At 40.4% G+C, this 16,115-nt stretch overlaps 2 protein-coding genes across 6 annotated transcripts in view; both read right to left on the bottom strand.

Annotated features, from left to right (window-relative positions):
- LOC109486261 overlaps window positions 1-16,115 on the bottom strand; it is a 56,997-nt gene that overhangs the window by 34,780 nt on the left and 6,102 nt on the right. The gene's annotated exons all lie outside the window — the stretch shown is intronic.
- On the bottom strand, window positions 518-3,201 carry LOC109486288 (probable G-protein coupled receptor 52). The gene has a single exon (XM_019790079.1). It carries the CDS (start codon window positions 2,251-2,253, stop codon window positions 580-582), a length of 1,674 nt encoding a protein of 557 aa, XP_019645638.1. The 5' UTR covers window positions 2,254-3,201; the 3' UTR covers window positions 518-579.

The raw sequence follows: 16,115 nt of genomic DNA, 5'->3' as shown, positions 1-16,115 counted from the left end.
AAAAATAATACATTCTGGGCAGCTTTAACAAGTTCTTTTCTCAGAATTTCTGCTCTTGTTAAAAATGACAATCATATTATCCCACATCGCCACATATTGTATGTATGAGAAGAGGAAATTGTGGCGCCAAATTCTGATGATTGAATTTGATCAAACAGACAAACCTTGGACTCATAAAATTACACTAAGTGATAAAAAGCCATCCTAAGAGTGACACAATTTTCATTTATGACTCTGGAAAGGTAAGATTAGGATAAAGTACCAGCTTCATCACACATCAAGCTTTTTAAATGATTGCTTGGAATTCTTTTCAACTGATCTTCCCTGCAACTTTGTTACAGTTTGGACTAAAACCAGCAATTTAAAGACTTCATATCAAGTCCTCACCAACCACACATATCGTGTACTAATGGCAAAGCCAGTACAGCTCTTAGGCTACTTACAAAATATCTCTTTACACAATAATTACCTTTTCATTTGTCATAGCATTACATGTACCTCTCTCTAGAGTTCTTTACTTTTTTTGTCTCTCACGGCAGCAACAATCTCTTTATGGCTTACCTATTCAAGTCCCAACATTCAACTGGTTACATCTTCTGACTTTCCTTCTCCTCTTATATGCTGGTCTCCCAAACTTTTCAAGCTCTCCTTTTCATCATCAGTGGGTTGAGCACTAGGTTCTATATTTGCCAATGTTTCTGGCACATTCTTAGTGATCTCTGTGGCAAGTCCTTGATTGTTTGCCTTGTGCAGGGGGTTTGCCTGTAGTCTGTCTGCTCCAGTTTCACTTGTATTTCTTGTGCCAGCCATCTCTTTAGGAGCTAACATGTCAACTGTCCTGTCTTGAAACTTGTCATTCTTAGTGGTCTCTGTGCTGAGTCCTTGATTCTTTGCCTTGTGAAAGGGCTTTACCTGTAGTCTGTCTGCTCCGATTTCGCTTGAATTTCTTGTGCCAGCCATCTCTTTAGGAGCTAACATGTCACTTGTCCTGTCTTGAAACTTGAAACCGTTTGAAGACGCACTACTGCTCTTTTTCATGACGCGGCCGGCGCCTTTTACGACTTTTACTACAGTCACGACTTCGTTGCCCACAAAGCATCGACCCTTTGCTTTGAAGTACGCTGCGCAGGTGAGCATGACACCCGTGTTACAGGACTCTGTGGCCGTGGGGTTGGATCGAGAGATGGAGGTGTTACAGGTGCAGTAGGGCTGGTTCTGGAGCTCGCATCTCTTACAGCTCAACTCCTTCCCGCAGCATTTCTTGCAGGGAAACTTGTCGCCGCAGCACGCAAGCAGCAGCTGTCTCAGACCCATGCGGAACTCGGCGCTGAAGACACAGTACGTCACGACGTTCAGGAAGCTGTGGCACATTGCGATCCACACCAGCGCGAAGCCCAGACCGTGGGGGCCGTCCGTTCTGTCCACGAAGGTGAACACCTTGTAGGTCATCAGCGGCGTCCAACAGGAATAGAAGGTCACGACTACGGTGATGAGAATTTTGGACACGGTCGGGTGGGTCGCCGAGGATCGCCTGCGTCCTCTTCTCGATTCGCCGGTCCCGGACGCGGGATTGTCGCGATCCTGTTTCCGGATCGCTCGCACGTGTCTGGTGGCAATCTTATAGAGCTTGACATTGGAAACGGCAATGATGATGGAACACAGGCCAAATATGACCACAATCATGAAAACCGTCCAAGCGTAGTGGTGGTAGAAGTCTAGAGAACAGGTCAAGGAGTCAGGAAAGTACTTCATCTTCAGTTTGGTGAGAAACAGCGGGATGAAGCAAACAGCAGGGAAAAACCATGCCATGCACACGATCACCATACACTTTTTAGTCGAGGAATGTTTTCTGTAAACCAGGGGCAGTGAGACTGTCAGGAATCTGTCCAGACTTGTGCCTGCCATGTTACACATGGACACAGAGGAGAAGTAGATCCCTAAATAACAGTTAGCCACGCACCACACTTTGATGATGGCCTGTTTACCGAGTGACATGTGTAGGGCAAACGGAGCGTAAACCATCCCTACCATGAGGTCCGATAGCGCCAGGGAGATCATCCCCACTCGGCTCACAAGAGGCAACGACCTCACCTTCCTCACCACCACCATCACCACTAAGTTTCCCACGGTTATCAGGACCAGTACCACAGAAACAATCACAGTCTTCCATACCCCCAGCCGTGGGGTGTAGCTTGTCCACCAGTCCTCTCCTTCCCCGGCCTCTACTGTCCCATTGCTGGTGTTGTTCTCCATCTCTCCTACCTTACTCCTGCACACTGATTACCACCCTAACAGTCCATTGATCGTAGTGCCTCTACTCCCGGTGCCTGTCGAATCATGGCAAGGCTCCAAATGTGCGTCGCTACTTGTACCCATCAGATATAAGCCTGATTTATTACCATAGGCCTACCCACCTCATCTTTAACCCTCTCACCGGCATCGAACCTGCATGAATAATTTTGGCGCCCCAGCCAATCAGCAAACACGGCATTATTAAGTTGTCTGGCAGGTAACAGATTGACTCCAGGGCAGGCAGGATGAGGTCAACGGCCCTACGTAAGCAAGCAGTGACCTGGCAACCACGCAGGGGCACATTAACGTCATTTATTGTTTTACGACACAAAGCTTAGAAAAATTGACCCAGAAATGTTCTTACCATCCAGTGTTTGAAATACACATCTGCATTCTGCATTTTGCAGAGATATTTTCAAGATTGCAGAAGAAAAATCATACAATCTGCAATTTTTCATTATAACTTAAATATAAGGTTGAGAAAGTTGTAGTATTTTCAGAAACTGTTTACAAGTTGCAGAACAAAACTTTTACTCATCTGCAATATATATTGCAGAACAGTGAAAACAAGTAATAATTCTACCCGTGACTGCCATCCAAGATAAAAGCTAATTTTGGACTTTATAAAAAATTTTGAAAAATATCAAATATTAGAACTTGTCTGCAGTGTTATACAGCACTACTTTCTTGAAACCTTCAGCCTCCTAAGGTATCTGTTTGGCACAAAATTTGTGTTGGTTATGGGGACAGCCCCAGAATAACATGTGCTGATTATAGTTATATGGCAGGAGTGCGAGAGAGTGAAGTTGACATGATTGCATTTATATGATTGCATTTTCTTCACAATGGTTACCCAGCATGGCTGTAATGGTCTTGTTTTCAACACATACGGAATGAAATTATGGTGATTTTCTCCTTGTACATTATGCATGTCTGTGTGTATGCATACCTTCATCATCAATGTACAATGTGTAGGTATACTTTTCACACTTTCATGTATTCATACTATGGCAGGGAACACCTTTTCTGTGTTGCTGTCAACACTTTCTGGTGACAATTATACCTGACTGCAAGTCCTGATGGACAACACAACGAATTGGCTACAAAAAAAGAAGAATGACGACACTGACCCAAAAAAGCTGTCAGCATGTTCGCCTTCATAAAAATGTAACAAACACTAGATGTTGGGATATCCTTTTTCACACCCAGTAACGTCTCTTATGTACACCTTGCTTTAACGTTTTGGAATCTTCCTCAGAGCTTCGATTTCTGAAATTCTGCTTCTCGCCACTATATATAGCCGATGTGGGTGGCACTTTTGAGAGAACACAATGTGGTGAGAACACAATCCCAAACAAGGCTGACAGAGTCAGCCAAAAATTTGGGTAAGTCCCAATTTACTAAGGGTTGGAAAGAATGTTTAACCCTTTTTGTCACAATCCCAAACATTGGCTACATATGGCAGCAAGCAAACTTTAAGAACTCCAGTCAGAGGCTCTAAAGGAAGGTGTCTAATAGACAATGAAACGTAAGCAAGGTAAGAGATATTACCGGTTGTGAAAACGGAAATCCCAATATCCTATGTTCTGCAAACCAATCTGATGAAACTATTTTCGGATGTAACAAACACTATAATGTTATGTATAGCAGCTGCTACTGTTTGTGCAGCTGGTGAACTATAACTGTTGATCAGGGGCAAAGCTTCTGAGTTCATGAATACATAAACTTACGATCTGTCAGGATTTGGCTGACACTAGAGCATTGTTGGCAGACTCATGAATGTCAGTAGTAACCAGAGGTCGAAAAATTTCCACACAACCATGCTGCATACACTATAGAGTTGACCAGCAGCTATTTACGTTCTCTGCACATCGTATTCTCCTCTCACTCCCCGGAACCAGGAACGCAAACGATAAACTCATGAATGTCAGTATCCAGAGGTTGAAAAAACTCACCACAACCATGCTGTAAACACTATAGACTTGATCTACAGCTATTTACATTCTCGGCACATCGTACATTTTCTCCTCTCTCTCTCCCCGAACCAGAAAAACAAACAATAAACTCATGAATGTCAGTGGTGACTAGAGGTCGAAAAATCTCAACACAACCATGCTGCAAACACTATAGAGACTTGATCTACAGCTATTTACATTCTCGGCACATCGTACATTTTCTCCTCTCTCTCTCCCCGAACCAGAAAAACAAACAATAAACTCATGAATGTCAGTGGTGACCAGAGGTCGAAAAATCTCAACACAACCATGCTGCAAACACTATAGAGACTTGATCTACAGCTATTTACATTCCCTACACATCGTATTCACCTCGCCTTCCCGAAACCAGGAAAACAAGCGATAAATCCTGTGCAGATGGGGGAACTGTAAAGCATGTTCTGGACAGAGTAACGGCCGCTAACCCGATTATCAGTCCACTAAAGATAGATTTGTTGCTGCATGTCGGGATTCCAAAAGGTGTTGTTGTTATCACACTCACTGTGTAATGTAATGACTTGCCTCACAAAATCTGAAGCCAAGGATACTTGTATGTCAGATTATTCTCCTGGCAAGACTGTACAGAGAGGATTATGATTACAAGCCAGGAAAAATTCAAGGATGAACTTAAGATTTCAAGAAAGTCTTGCATTTAGATACTCAGAGTCAGCTAGATACAAAGGTAACTTGTGACACTGATGTACCAGGTATGAGACTGAGAGATGACACTTGATACTAATCTCAGATGAACTTACGATTTCAAGAAAGTCTTGCATTTAGAGACTCAAGAGTCAGTAGGTACAAACTTAAGGTAGCTTGTGACATAGATACCAGGTATGTGACTGAGAGATGACCCTTGATACTAATCTCAGATGAACTTAAGATCTCAAGAAAGTCTTGCATTTAGAGACTCAAGAGTCAGCTAGGTACAAAGGTAGCTTGTGACATACATGTAGATACCAGGTATTGGAGATGACCCTTGATACTAATCTCAGATGAACTTACGATTTCAAGAAAGTCTTGCATTTAGACTTAGAGATTCAAGAGTCAGCTAGGTACAAAGGTAGCTTGTGACATAGATACCAGGTATGGGAGATGACCCTTGATACTAATCTCAGATGAACTTAAGATTTCAAGAAAGTCTTGCATTTAGAGACTCAAGAGTCAGCTAGATACAAAGTTAGCTTGTGACATAGATACCAGGTATGGGAGATGACCCTTGATACTAATCTCAGACTTCTTCTTTTCTCTAATTATCATATGTTTTTATAGTCATCATGCACTGTTGTAAAGTAGACAGTAAACAGTAGACAGACAGTGTTGGTAGCAAGACACAGTCCAGAAGTCTTCATCAGAAGATTTAGCAGCCACATGCTTGCCTGGAAAATCTCCTGGCCAGATAGAACTTATGGTTATCTCTATCTGTGACCCAGTTGTTAGTACCTTAACACATTTGTTAACCTGTGACCACCACAACAACATCCAGTGTTTGCACTGAGCAGGACAGCAAGCTTAGTCAAAGCTTCTGGAAATACTTCAGTAAAAAAATTCTACAACTTACTACAGGTTATGCTACATGGAAATCTTAAAGAGAAACCATATTCGATTGAAGCAAAATCTGGGCTCATAAAACAATAGAAATCTTTTATAATTTGTAGCCTTTTTAACAAGACCTACATGCTTGTAGAAGCTTAAAGCTGAAGGCCATTAGGTTACACAAATAGGACCAAACCAGTAAAAACAGCCTTCTTGCCAAGAAATGGCTTTACAATCTACCCTCTCCTTTACAGACCTCACATACCTGTATATACATGTACTTCTGTCCCAATCGTTTCTTTCTTTAGCCTAGTTTAGGCAGTTGCTACAAAGATAACCCCTGTGTGGTGCTATTATACTATCTTATGGGAGCATACTTCTCTTCATTCTTCCTAAGAGAAATCATCATTATAGGGATCTAATGCCACAACTACCTGTTTGGACTCATTAGAAGGAACATTTGATGGGAGAGATCTGAGATAGAGGACAGGTGATGTCTGTGGGAGAGAGTTTGAAGGACGAATGGCACACCAAGGAAGACTACAAAGTAATTATAACAAAGTGCACATTCCTAAAACTTGTAATTAGTAGGTATTGCTGATGGATGAGGAAGTTAGGATATCTGGCAACTTGGACATCAACCAACTCTTACAAGATCGATGGGGAAAGACAGACAATTTTTTTTTTTAACCGAATTTAACGTTAGACGTGCTTGCACCAAGTCTTTTTTTGAAGCAAGATTTTTACGGCTGGATGCTCTTCCTAACGCCAACCCAAACCCTAGTAGGGCCCAGGAACCCTCTAACTGAGGGGGGAAATGCGTGTTAAGTGCCTTTCCCAAGGGCACAACGTCTGGGTGCATGTCCGGACATGTCTGGGTCCAACCCTGGGGATTGAACCTGGGTCTTGCGGTTGACAGTCGGATGCTCTATCCACTACACCACACAGACGCCACAATAAACCAGATAACAATTAGAGCTTTACCAGATTACTTTGACCTAGTGTTGATGTCACACATCAGAGAAGCAATGGAACAAGTCTCACTGTGCTGGGTCAGTTTTTTTATATAGACCAGAGTGACTGATCAAAAGCTCTAGGTGAGAACATTTCTTTCTGAGAACTTTAGTCAGGGTTTCTTCCTTCAAAAATTCTGCCAACAGCAAATGTACCAAAACAGCCAGTGATAAATTTCGCCCAGTGCCAGTTTGAAGAAGATACTGAAAATCTTTCTTTCTGGAGTTGTTGATGGTGAATTCTTTATCGGGGATACAGTACTTGTATTCAATACGTTTGCTACAGTACTATTCATTAAGGTCAAGGGCCAAATTAGTGACTCAAAACCTGATACAGCTGTCATAAAAAATCAATCCAATCTCCCTTTAATACTGTTGTTCTTACCACCTGAGACTAGAATGATCCATGGTTTTAACAGGTTCAGGGCTTTAGCCAGCGACCGTTTTACCGTCAATTGACGGTAATTTGTCCCGTCTGACGGTAAAAATTTTAGTCCTTACCGTCAACATTGACGGTCAAAAATCGTGGGTAAAGACATGGAAAAAATCTAGCGAATTTGAATGAGCCACGGCGCGGCGTCTTTTCCAAACGCACGGCGGCGGGAAACCTGATTTCAAGGACCGTGCCGACGTCTGTTGACTTGGCTCTATTGTTCAATGTTGCTGTCTGTTAAAACAACATGTGCTAACGGCCACATAAGAATAAAATAAAACAATGGCTCGACTCAGACACACGCTGCTAACTGTACATGACAATACGATAAATAAACATGTGACAACGAACAAAGAAATATCAAACGTTTTTTAATAATATACTGTACTTGAATAATCATACTATCGCAAGAAAACGGAGATTGATCCACACAATGTGGCCTTATTTAATCTAAAACTTCGTCAGACCTCCTTCGCGCGAAGACTTGAGCGGCAGCATAAAGATTTCTGGAGGATCGCTGACACGCGAGTTTTTGCCGGCCACGTAACTCCCTCCGCGGCAAAATCCCCATTGTCGTAGCGAAATCACGTCTCAGCGCTTCCCTAAGTCAACTTCATGGCCGCTAAAGTCCGCAAAGGAGTTGTAACTTCCTCATTTCGGTTGAGAAGCGAAGCTGACAAGTAAACATGTCGGCCATTTTGTTTGCTACCCGAAGTCTTCCGAACGCTCTAAATAAGGAAATCGTCGGAGATCTGAGCCACATCGCCCGCTGTCGGTCAGCGCTCGGGGCCGGCTCGGTGGAAATCGGAGGCTGTGACGTCATGAGTAGGTTCATTTGCATGGCCGCGGCTTGAATCGCGGCGGGATTTGAGCGGATCAAAACGAAGGGAATAGCGGATTATTCATTGCGTGTTGTCTCCTTGTGAGAACTGTAGTTTTTTTTCATTCTGCAAAATTGCAGATTGTGTAGTTTTTTTTTTATTCTGCAATCTTGACGGGTATTTAGAACACCGAATGCATTAAGTGTTCGGGAGGGCGTGATGTCGATCACCGGATCGTGAAAGACATTCTTTAAAAGTAATCATTGACGGAATTTTTTTTTCGCGTTGACGGTATTTTTTTTCGCGAATTGGGTTGACCTGGGGTTGACGGTAAAAAATTTCGAGCTGGCTAAAGCCCTGAACAGGTTAGACAAAGATTGACTGGCTTGAGGGAAACATGGAAACGGGCTTTATCAGCATTTTCTTCCAAAGAGTACATAAAGGTAAGTACAGGAGCAATCCATCACAAAGATACAGGGGCTTTCCTCTACTTCATTTCCCTGAAATATCAATAAAACCTGCAAGAAGGCCCTTTTACAATATTGGACGTATTACCGGTATGGTGTGTACACATATCTTTCAATGTTGTGACTTCCCACTCACTGTCCCCTAAGGAAAAGTTACAGTTACGTGACTGATATGCACATAAAGACACTCAAGGTAGTATGTATCACTCTCATCTTAGTATCAATGTTTTCGAACAAGACAGAGGATGTAACAAGAAATGTTTCATTGTTACTTTTTACTGTATGAATCCTGTCATATATGCGTCAATTAGTGCCATGTACTGGTACAGTACCGTGAAAATCATGTACCAGTAGTGTACCTGAATAGACTTATACTCAAGTATATGGCATTTCTGACTTGTTCTGTTACTAAACATGTTATTGCTTCTAAATAGATTAATTGACATTGCAGTGCTGAATAAGAGAAAAACATTAATTGTGTTATATTTTGTCTAAATAAACATTTTAACAACTGTTCATCCATGTTTCTTCATCTTTGAAGACATGTTACTTTGTTGAATTGTTCAGGTCCACACCTGGTCCAGACTTGTGCCTACACCTCTGCACTGGTACATGTACTATATCTTATGTTATGTATACAGCTCTAGTGTCAGTAAGAGCTCCACAGCGGGTATCAATCACTTCTCATTTCTGCAGAAGTAGTGTACCACAGAGGCACGACTTCTGTGTAATTGGCTCTCTAGGTAATAATCAGACAAAAAGGCTTCTCATCAAATGAGCAGCTAATACTTGAAACATGGGAGTAATCAGACATCTGAGCTATTAAGTATTAGCTTGAGGGATTCACAAATGAGCACTGAGAAGAAAAAAAACTCATAACTATAAGTTTGAAAATGCGTCTAAATTAGTCTAATTAAGAAGAACACAGTGTTCGAAATACCCGTCTGCAGTCTGCAATTTGCAGATAGATTTTCAAGATTGCAGAAGAAAAAATCTTACAATCTGCAATTTTGCAGAAGGAAAAAATAGGCTCCGGATTCAATAGTTTTCAATTAGCAAAGCAGTGGCGCTGTGAATAGATCGAAAACCTGCGCCGCACGAACCTGCCGGCGTTTTCCAGCAGATTGTAATGTTCCCATATAAGGGAATTTGGGGTCAAAGTTGAACGATTTCGACAAGGCGACGAAAGGCGACGATAACCAAATATGGGCACTCGCCATTTTCCGATGTTAGATTTCGTCTCCCGGGAGGACCCGACAACTGCCTCGGCAATTTTCGGCAGTTTTCGCTGAGCATTTCCCAGCAGGCAACACGGCAAAGGAAACATGGCTCCTCCGAAAAACCACACTCGCCTCGGCGTTAATTTGCCGAAATTTCGATGTTTTTCCTTGGTATTTTGCACGATCCAAGCAAAGAAAACAAGTTGATCACATGAACAAAAGAGAAATACAGCACTGGGAACCTAATGGTCCGTTTTGTTGGGCGGTAATTTCTCATTTCGAGTGAAAATTTACAAATGTACGTGCATCACATTGTGACCATATTGTGTAAAATCAGTGATTTTCGGCTCGATCCGAACCAAGGACGGCCCGTAGACTTGTCCTTTATGATTTCTAAATGACTATCGGTACCAAAATACGGGAAAATATTGTTGCAAAATGAGAGAGACGGAGACTGAGGTAAACTTCTTTTATTTGAAGGCTGGATTTTCATTTTCCTGGCAGGCTTCTTCAACAAATATGGATTTTTGTTCCGGTCAAAAAAACCGGTCCACCGACCTTTCGTTTTTTTTTGGCCCGGACCGATAAAATTTTACGGTCCGAACATATTTAAAAGAGTGACATTTTGAAGAATTCCAGTAATGCTACAGATTTACCAAGCTATACCGTTATATATATATATATGATGTAAAAATAGGCATTATTGGTTTCAGAAGGTTGTAATATGGGGGCTTGTGTATTTGCAGAAAGTACTTCCAAATTGCAGGACGAAATTTTGACTCTTCTGCAATATTGCAGAGCACTGAAAAAAAGTATTTCGACCACTGGAAGAACATGATGCTGGTTTCTTCTATCAAATTACTTACAACAGTAAATCAAACAAACACCAAGAACGTTATTCAACTTCAAGGAACTAAATATGGTTTTGGAAACAGTCAGATGTTTCATGTAGCATCCACTACCTTTCGTCAGTGACACTAGAAAACTTGTGCAGATGTATAAGCATGTATAAGCAAGAACTGAAGAACTTTTGGACTTCCAAAGAATTTGTCTTCACTGATTTGCACATCAATCAATAGTTCTTACTTATAAACCTGCCTTTCTGCACAAGTTCTCCAGTGTCACTAATGAAAGGTAGTAGATGCTACCTGAAACATCTGACAATTTCCAAATTCATATCCAGTTGCTTGAGTAACTGCTTTTTGGCGTATCTTATTACCTGGATGTCTAACCTTCACCGACTACATCAAATAAACATCAGGTCAACCTACGGTATCTACAATAAAACACTAAAAAGATGGGAGTCATGATGGAACTTACATGCCAATGCCATTTACTTACGTAAGTTTTTCCTTTATGTAAGTACAAGCTATGACTAACGTCACTACGCCTCTTGTGCCATCACCACCCACCTACACAACTCCCATGGCACTGACACCTACACACCTATGTGTACATCACAGTATTGATACACCTACACATCTATTGACACAGATAACAGCTTGGGGACATAAGCTTATACCTCACACGAAACTTAGAACAAAAACAGACAGGGCCATATCAATAACTAAATGAAACAAAGGAAAACGAACAGATTCATCACTAAAAGAAACTTGATGCTGAAAGAAAGACGTCGCCAATTACCGGTTTGTACTTCCTTCCTGCTCCCATATGAGCTGTTATCTTGCCATGATCACTACTCAGTTCACTGGCTGGCGTTATCAATCGTAACCATTGCCATTGAAGGCATTCAATTCATCTTCTTTAAAAGTTGAAATAACTAGGGCAGTTGAAGTCAGTAGCCACGGAAGGATGTACAATTTCGAATATGTATAATTTAGGATGTCGACGTGGCCAATTGGAAGTTTTTAGATAAAAATTACAACACAGGGTTATAGGATGTAAGAAGTATTCAAATTTTTTAAACTACCTCCCTTGAAACTTGGACCTCATGACAACTTACATAGAAATTATTGTCTAAGGAGCCTGTTGGAAGTTCTAGATGAAAACTACACCATAAATTTAAGACATTTCAAACTTTTTGAACTAATTTTCTTGAGACTAACTAACTTCCTAGTGATGCAAGGCTTAGATATGGACATGCAGGGTGTGGGTGTGGTGAGTTGTCCAAGTAATAAAACTGGCTACTGCTGCAAAGTCATCGTGTAATGCCAGAGGGGGGTCATACTAATGACCAATATATAGTCACATAGATACCGAACACCACCCTGCAATGGTGAAATTGCAAATAAGCCTGTAATTCAAACAGTTTGAAGTTTGAACACAACCAGTGGAGGACAAAAGTTTACCAGTATGTCTCTTTTTTTTTCAAAAATTTGCTGGAAGTTGATTATGTGTATAAAGATGTTCCCAACAAGCTGGAAAAAGAAAGCTTTAAAAAGGAACAAAAGTGTTAATAATGTTCACTAACAACATGTGCTTACTGTTTCAGCACCAAGGACACGGAGACAAAATGTTGTTGTTTTTTTACCTGGACTTTCAATATGTTTATTCTTTACCTGTGATTGGAATTTATATACCTACTTTACCATCTTCAAAAACTAAATGACTTTGGTAACAACATAATGTACTTTTCAACCAAGAAAAATTTAACTATATAATTACAATGTATTAACTATATAATTTTAGTGTTAATATGTCAAAGTTCTAAGTACTTGCCAGAATAGCTGTGCAGCAAGACATTTCCAACAATTTGGAAAAAGAAAACTGTAAAAAGGAACAAAAGCATTAATAATGTTCACTAACAACATGTGCTTACTGTTTCAGCACCAAGGACAGGGAGATGACATTTTTTTAAAAATTCATTTTCATTTCAGACACCGTCAACAAATATCGGATGACAGGATTTGCAACAAGGCTCTAACACATAACAAACTCACAGATACAGGGGAAAACACAATCAGTCATCCCTATATACAACAATGCTTGATATCTAAGTGGTAAATTCCTGCGTGAAACTAATTACAAAGTTCCTTGGAGCTATCATGGAGGAGAGGTGAAGAAATGAGACGCAGAATATCAAACAGGCTGAACACTGAGAAGGACAGGAAGATATTGGATTGGAGTCATCACTTCAATTTCCTTGGAGGCCTCTCTACAAACACTCTCTGATGCACAGGGATTACAGTAAGCTTTGCAGATGTTATCCCTACATAGTGCTGGACCGGTTCCAGACTTGTAAAATTTTTAGCTTCAAGTCCAAAAAAACCTATAAGTCAAGAACCGATTCCGGACTTATTACAAAAAAAAAACATGTCACATACCCCTTTTCTTTCCAAACTAACTAAAACCTCCCATAGATTGCAAAATCCGTTCGGCAAAATGAAGCCATCGGGCATCGTCAAGTGCCGGCTTCCATGTTATGTGGCCACAGTTTTGTCCATACAACATTGCAAGGTTGGCAACATGCAATTTTGTACAACAGAAATACCTGCACTGTCTGTGCCAACACACACAGTTGCACACACAGTTGGTACCTCAGGCCCTAGATAGCATCAACCTTCAGTTCAGGACATAGTTCAGTGCTAGTGGTGAAGTTGAGAAATTGCAAGTTTGTCAATACCACTGGGATAGTCTAGACTAGGCTTCAGCTGGGATCATGAGAGGCTGGGCAGATGTTATCAGAGAACCCTACAAGTCAAGGACGGCACGATCTTCCAGTTATAACTGCTTGACTGACCTTGAGAAATCCTAAGGTCGTTAAGATCTCAATACACATACCATACAACTGGGATTGTCTAGACTTCAACAATTTGGTATGTACCAAACATTTGCTGACATAGTACATGTACTGGTAAGACACTTCCAGACAAATTGTAATTGAAGTGTTAGGAAAAATCTGTTGGCAAAGTGTTGGCAAAGTGTTTGGAAGTTGCTATTCGGCTCTCAGCAATCTTTGAGTGACTTCGCCGGTATCCGTTTATATGATTTTTTTAAAATCCTGTTTCAGCCTGATTTTAGCAGACAGGATTCACAGTTGTGTTTATGTATGATTCTATGAAATCAGAAATACCAAGTTCATGATAGCATGTTTACAATATCACACCGATTTCAACAAAAATTCAGTAGCCTACGTGATCCGAACACTGAGACTGAATGTGCTACTAAGGCAATTGTACAGCCTATAGGGCAGAGTAATTGGTCATAAAATCTGGATTATTAGTAATAACAGAAACTTTGAATATAAATCAATAATCCCAAAATCTGAGTGTTGAAACTACATCTAGTTGATAGATAATATATGTAATCACCATATGCGAAGTCAGCACGAGTTGGCATATATAGCTGAAATCAGCAACCTAAATACCCTAAATGATCACCCTCTTGACTAGTGGAAGTAGCTTTGAAGATTTGTTGCTAAAATTTTGGGTCAGGGAAAAGTGAGCTTAAGAATTTTGCTGCCGTCAGCGTTCTAATTACCCCCATTACCTTAAATGGAGACACCTAGCTTTGAAGATAACATTGTTGGCAAAATCTGGGGTCAGAGAGAAGTCGGAGCTTAATGCACTTTGCAGCCGTCAGCAACCTAGATACATAAGACAATCTAAAAATCCTGTTAGCTTTGAGAAGAATTTTTGATGTACAATCTGCAGGTTAGGCCACACCAATTTAAATTGTTGGTTCTCGGATTTTTTCAGAAAAAATTTGAAGCGACAGGGCGAAAAAAAATAAATAAAAACAGGTCTAGGCATCCTATTATAAGCTTAAATGCTATGGAATGAGCCATGAAGTCAACACAAAAGGCTGGGTTAAAATTTAAACATTGAATTTTGAACTTTTAATCAAACCACTGCAATGATAGATGGGAAAACTGTAACAACTAGGAAGAAAAGGACTTTCCTCATCTGTTGGGGGCAAAACATGAGCATTTTTCAGTTGATTCAGGACCAGAATCAAATTTTTTTTTTTGCAAATCAGAAAAAAATGAAGAGGCGAATCCGAGAACCAACAAATTAAATTGGTGTGGCCTTACTACAAGCTTTCTGAAACTTTCTCTTGTAAAAAGAATCCTTGTTAAAACATGAGTGGGATTCAGCTTTGTACTAACCTACATCATGTAATTTCTGCAGTTAAAAGACAAGGGTTGTTTTATACCTGAAGTCCTCCTTTCCCCCTAACAAAACAGGGAAATTTTCACAGTACGAAGGTCCCCATTTTTCTACCACACTATCTAAAGACTGAGGTTGAAATACATGAGCACCTTGTACCTTGTACAAATGTACCTTGCAATATCCTATATGGTTAGGATTAGATGAGAGGAGTTTAAAAGGATCCCAGGATACAGGCATTTAATAGAATGGGACATTTGTACTTTTCCCACCATCTGAAACTTTTTATTTTAAAAAAGAATCCTGTTAGAACAAGAGCTTGACTCAGATAACCCTAATGTACTTTCTACAGTAAAGACAACATTATTAGGGTTCTTTTGTCCCTCCTGGCCCCCTGAAAAATCAGGACAATTTACAGAGCATAAGTGGCCCAAATTGAATGTATTGATCAGTAAAGCACTTGAGCTGCCTTGCAGTATTCTATGTTTAGGTTAAGAGGTACAGGCTTGAATTAGAATGGGATAGATTCCATACTACATTGTAGTTTTAAATACTTTTTTAAAGTTAATGTTTGATCAAATCTAGTGAAGCTATTATGTGTGAAAGGGGGCATATCCCATGTGACTTTTTTGAGATCCTACTTTCCTCTCAAATTCTATAATCAATAGCAAATCTGGGTCACTTGAGTTGAAAAATCTATCAAAAGTAGGAAACATCACAACCCATTCTGTCCTAAAAAGAAAATGAAAGGGAAAAACACTTTGAACTCAAAAGGCAAGGTTTGAAAGCTTTCACATGGGGTAATGAGATCTGGGCTTATTTATCCATTAGGTGGGAGAAAGGTGTCTGAGAAAAAGGTGTGATCTTTTTTTCCCCAAGACACCGGCACTGCGCGTGAATTCAGGCACCGTGAGATTTAACTACAGGAAAGAAATGGAATACAATCAACACCACTATAGGCTACATCAGTACATGTATATCCTTCTTACAGATTCAGCAACTGTATTTAAACATTCATCAAGCAAATTATCGAGGACTGACATAATAGCATACATTTTGTGAGTTGAAATCACACCACACAAAATTTTGAGCTTAAAATTCCAGTTCAAGTAGGTAGTCCTAAAAATAAACCAAGGAGCAAGCATGGGACAAGTTACAGATGTTTTTCTTGTATAGTGCAGGATGATACTAGAGTGAGATACTAGGGGGTACTAAGATACTAGTAGTGCTAAGGCCTAGTACATTATGCATAAAATATAAGTACCACTGA

This window comes from Branchiostoma belcheri, unplaced genomic scaffold (genome assembly GCF_001625305.1).
Source record: "Branchiostoma belcheri isolate BF01 breed outbred unplaced genomic scaffold, Haploidv18h27 scaffold8, whole genome shotgun sequence".
In the NCBI taxonomy this organism is placed as follows: domain Eukaryota; kingdom Metazoa; phylum Chordata; class Leptocardii; order Amphioxiformes; family Branchiostomatidae; genus Branchiostoma; species Branchiostoma belcheri.
The sequence above is the reverse complement of the archived record's forward strand: the minus strand, read 5'-3'. Positions and strand labels throughout refer to the sequence as shown.

What these genes read in the sequence shown, in the direction of transcription:
- LOC109486288 (XM_019790079.1), bottom strand. Translation starts at nt 2,253, where the DNA reads ATGGAGAACAACACCAGCAATGGGACAGTAGAGGCCGGGGAAGGAGAG.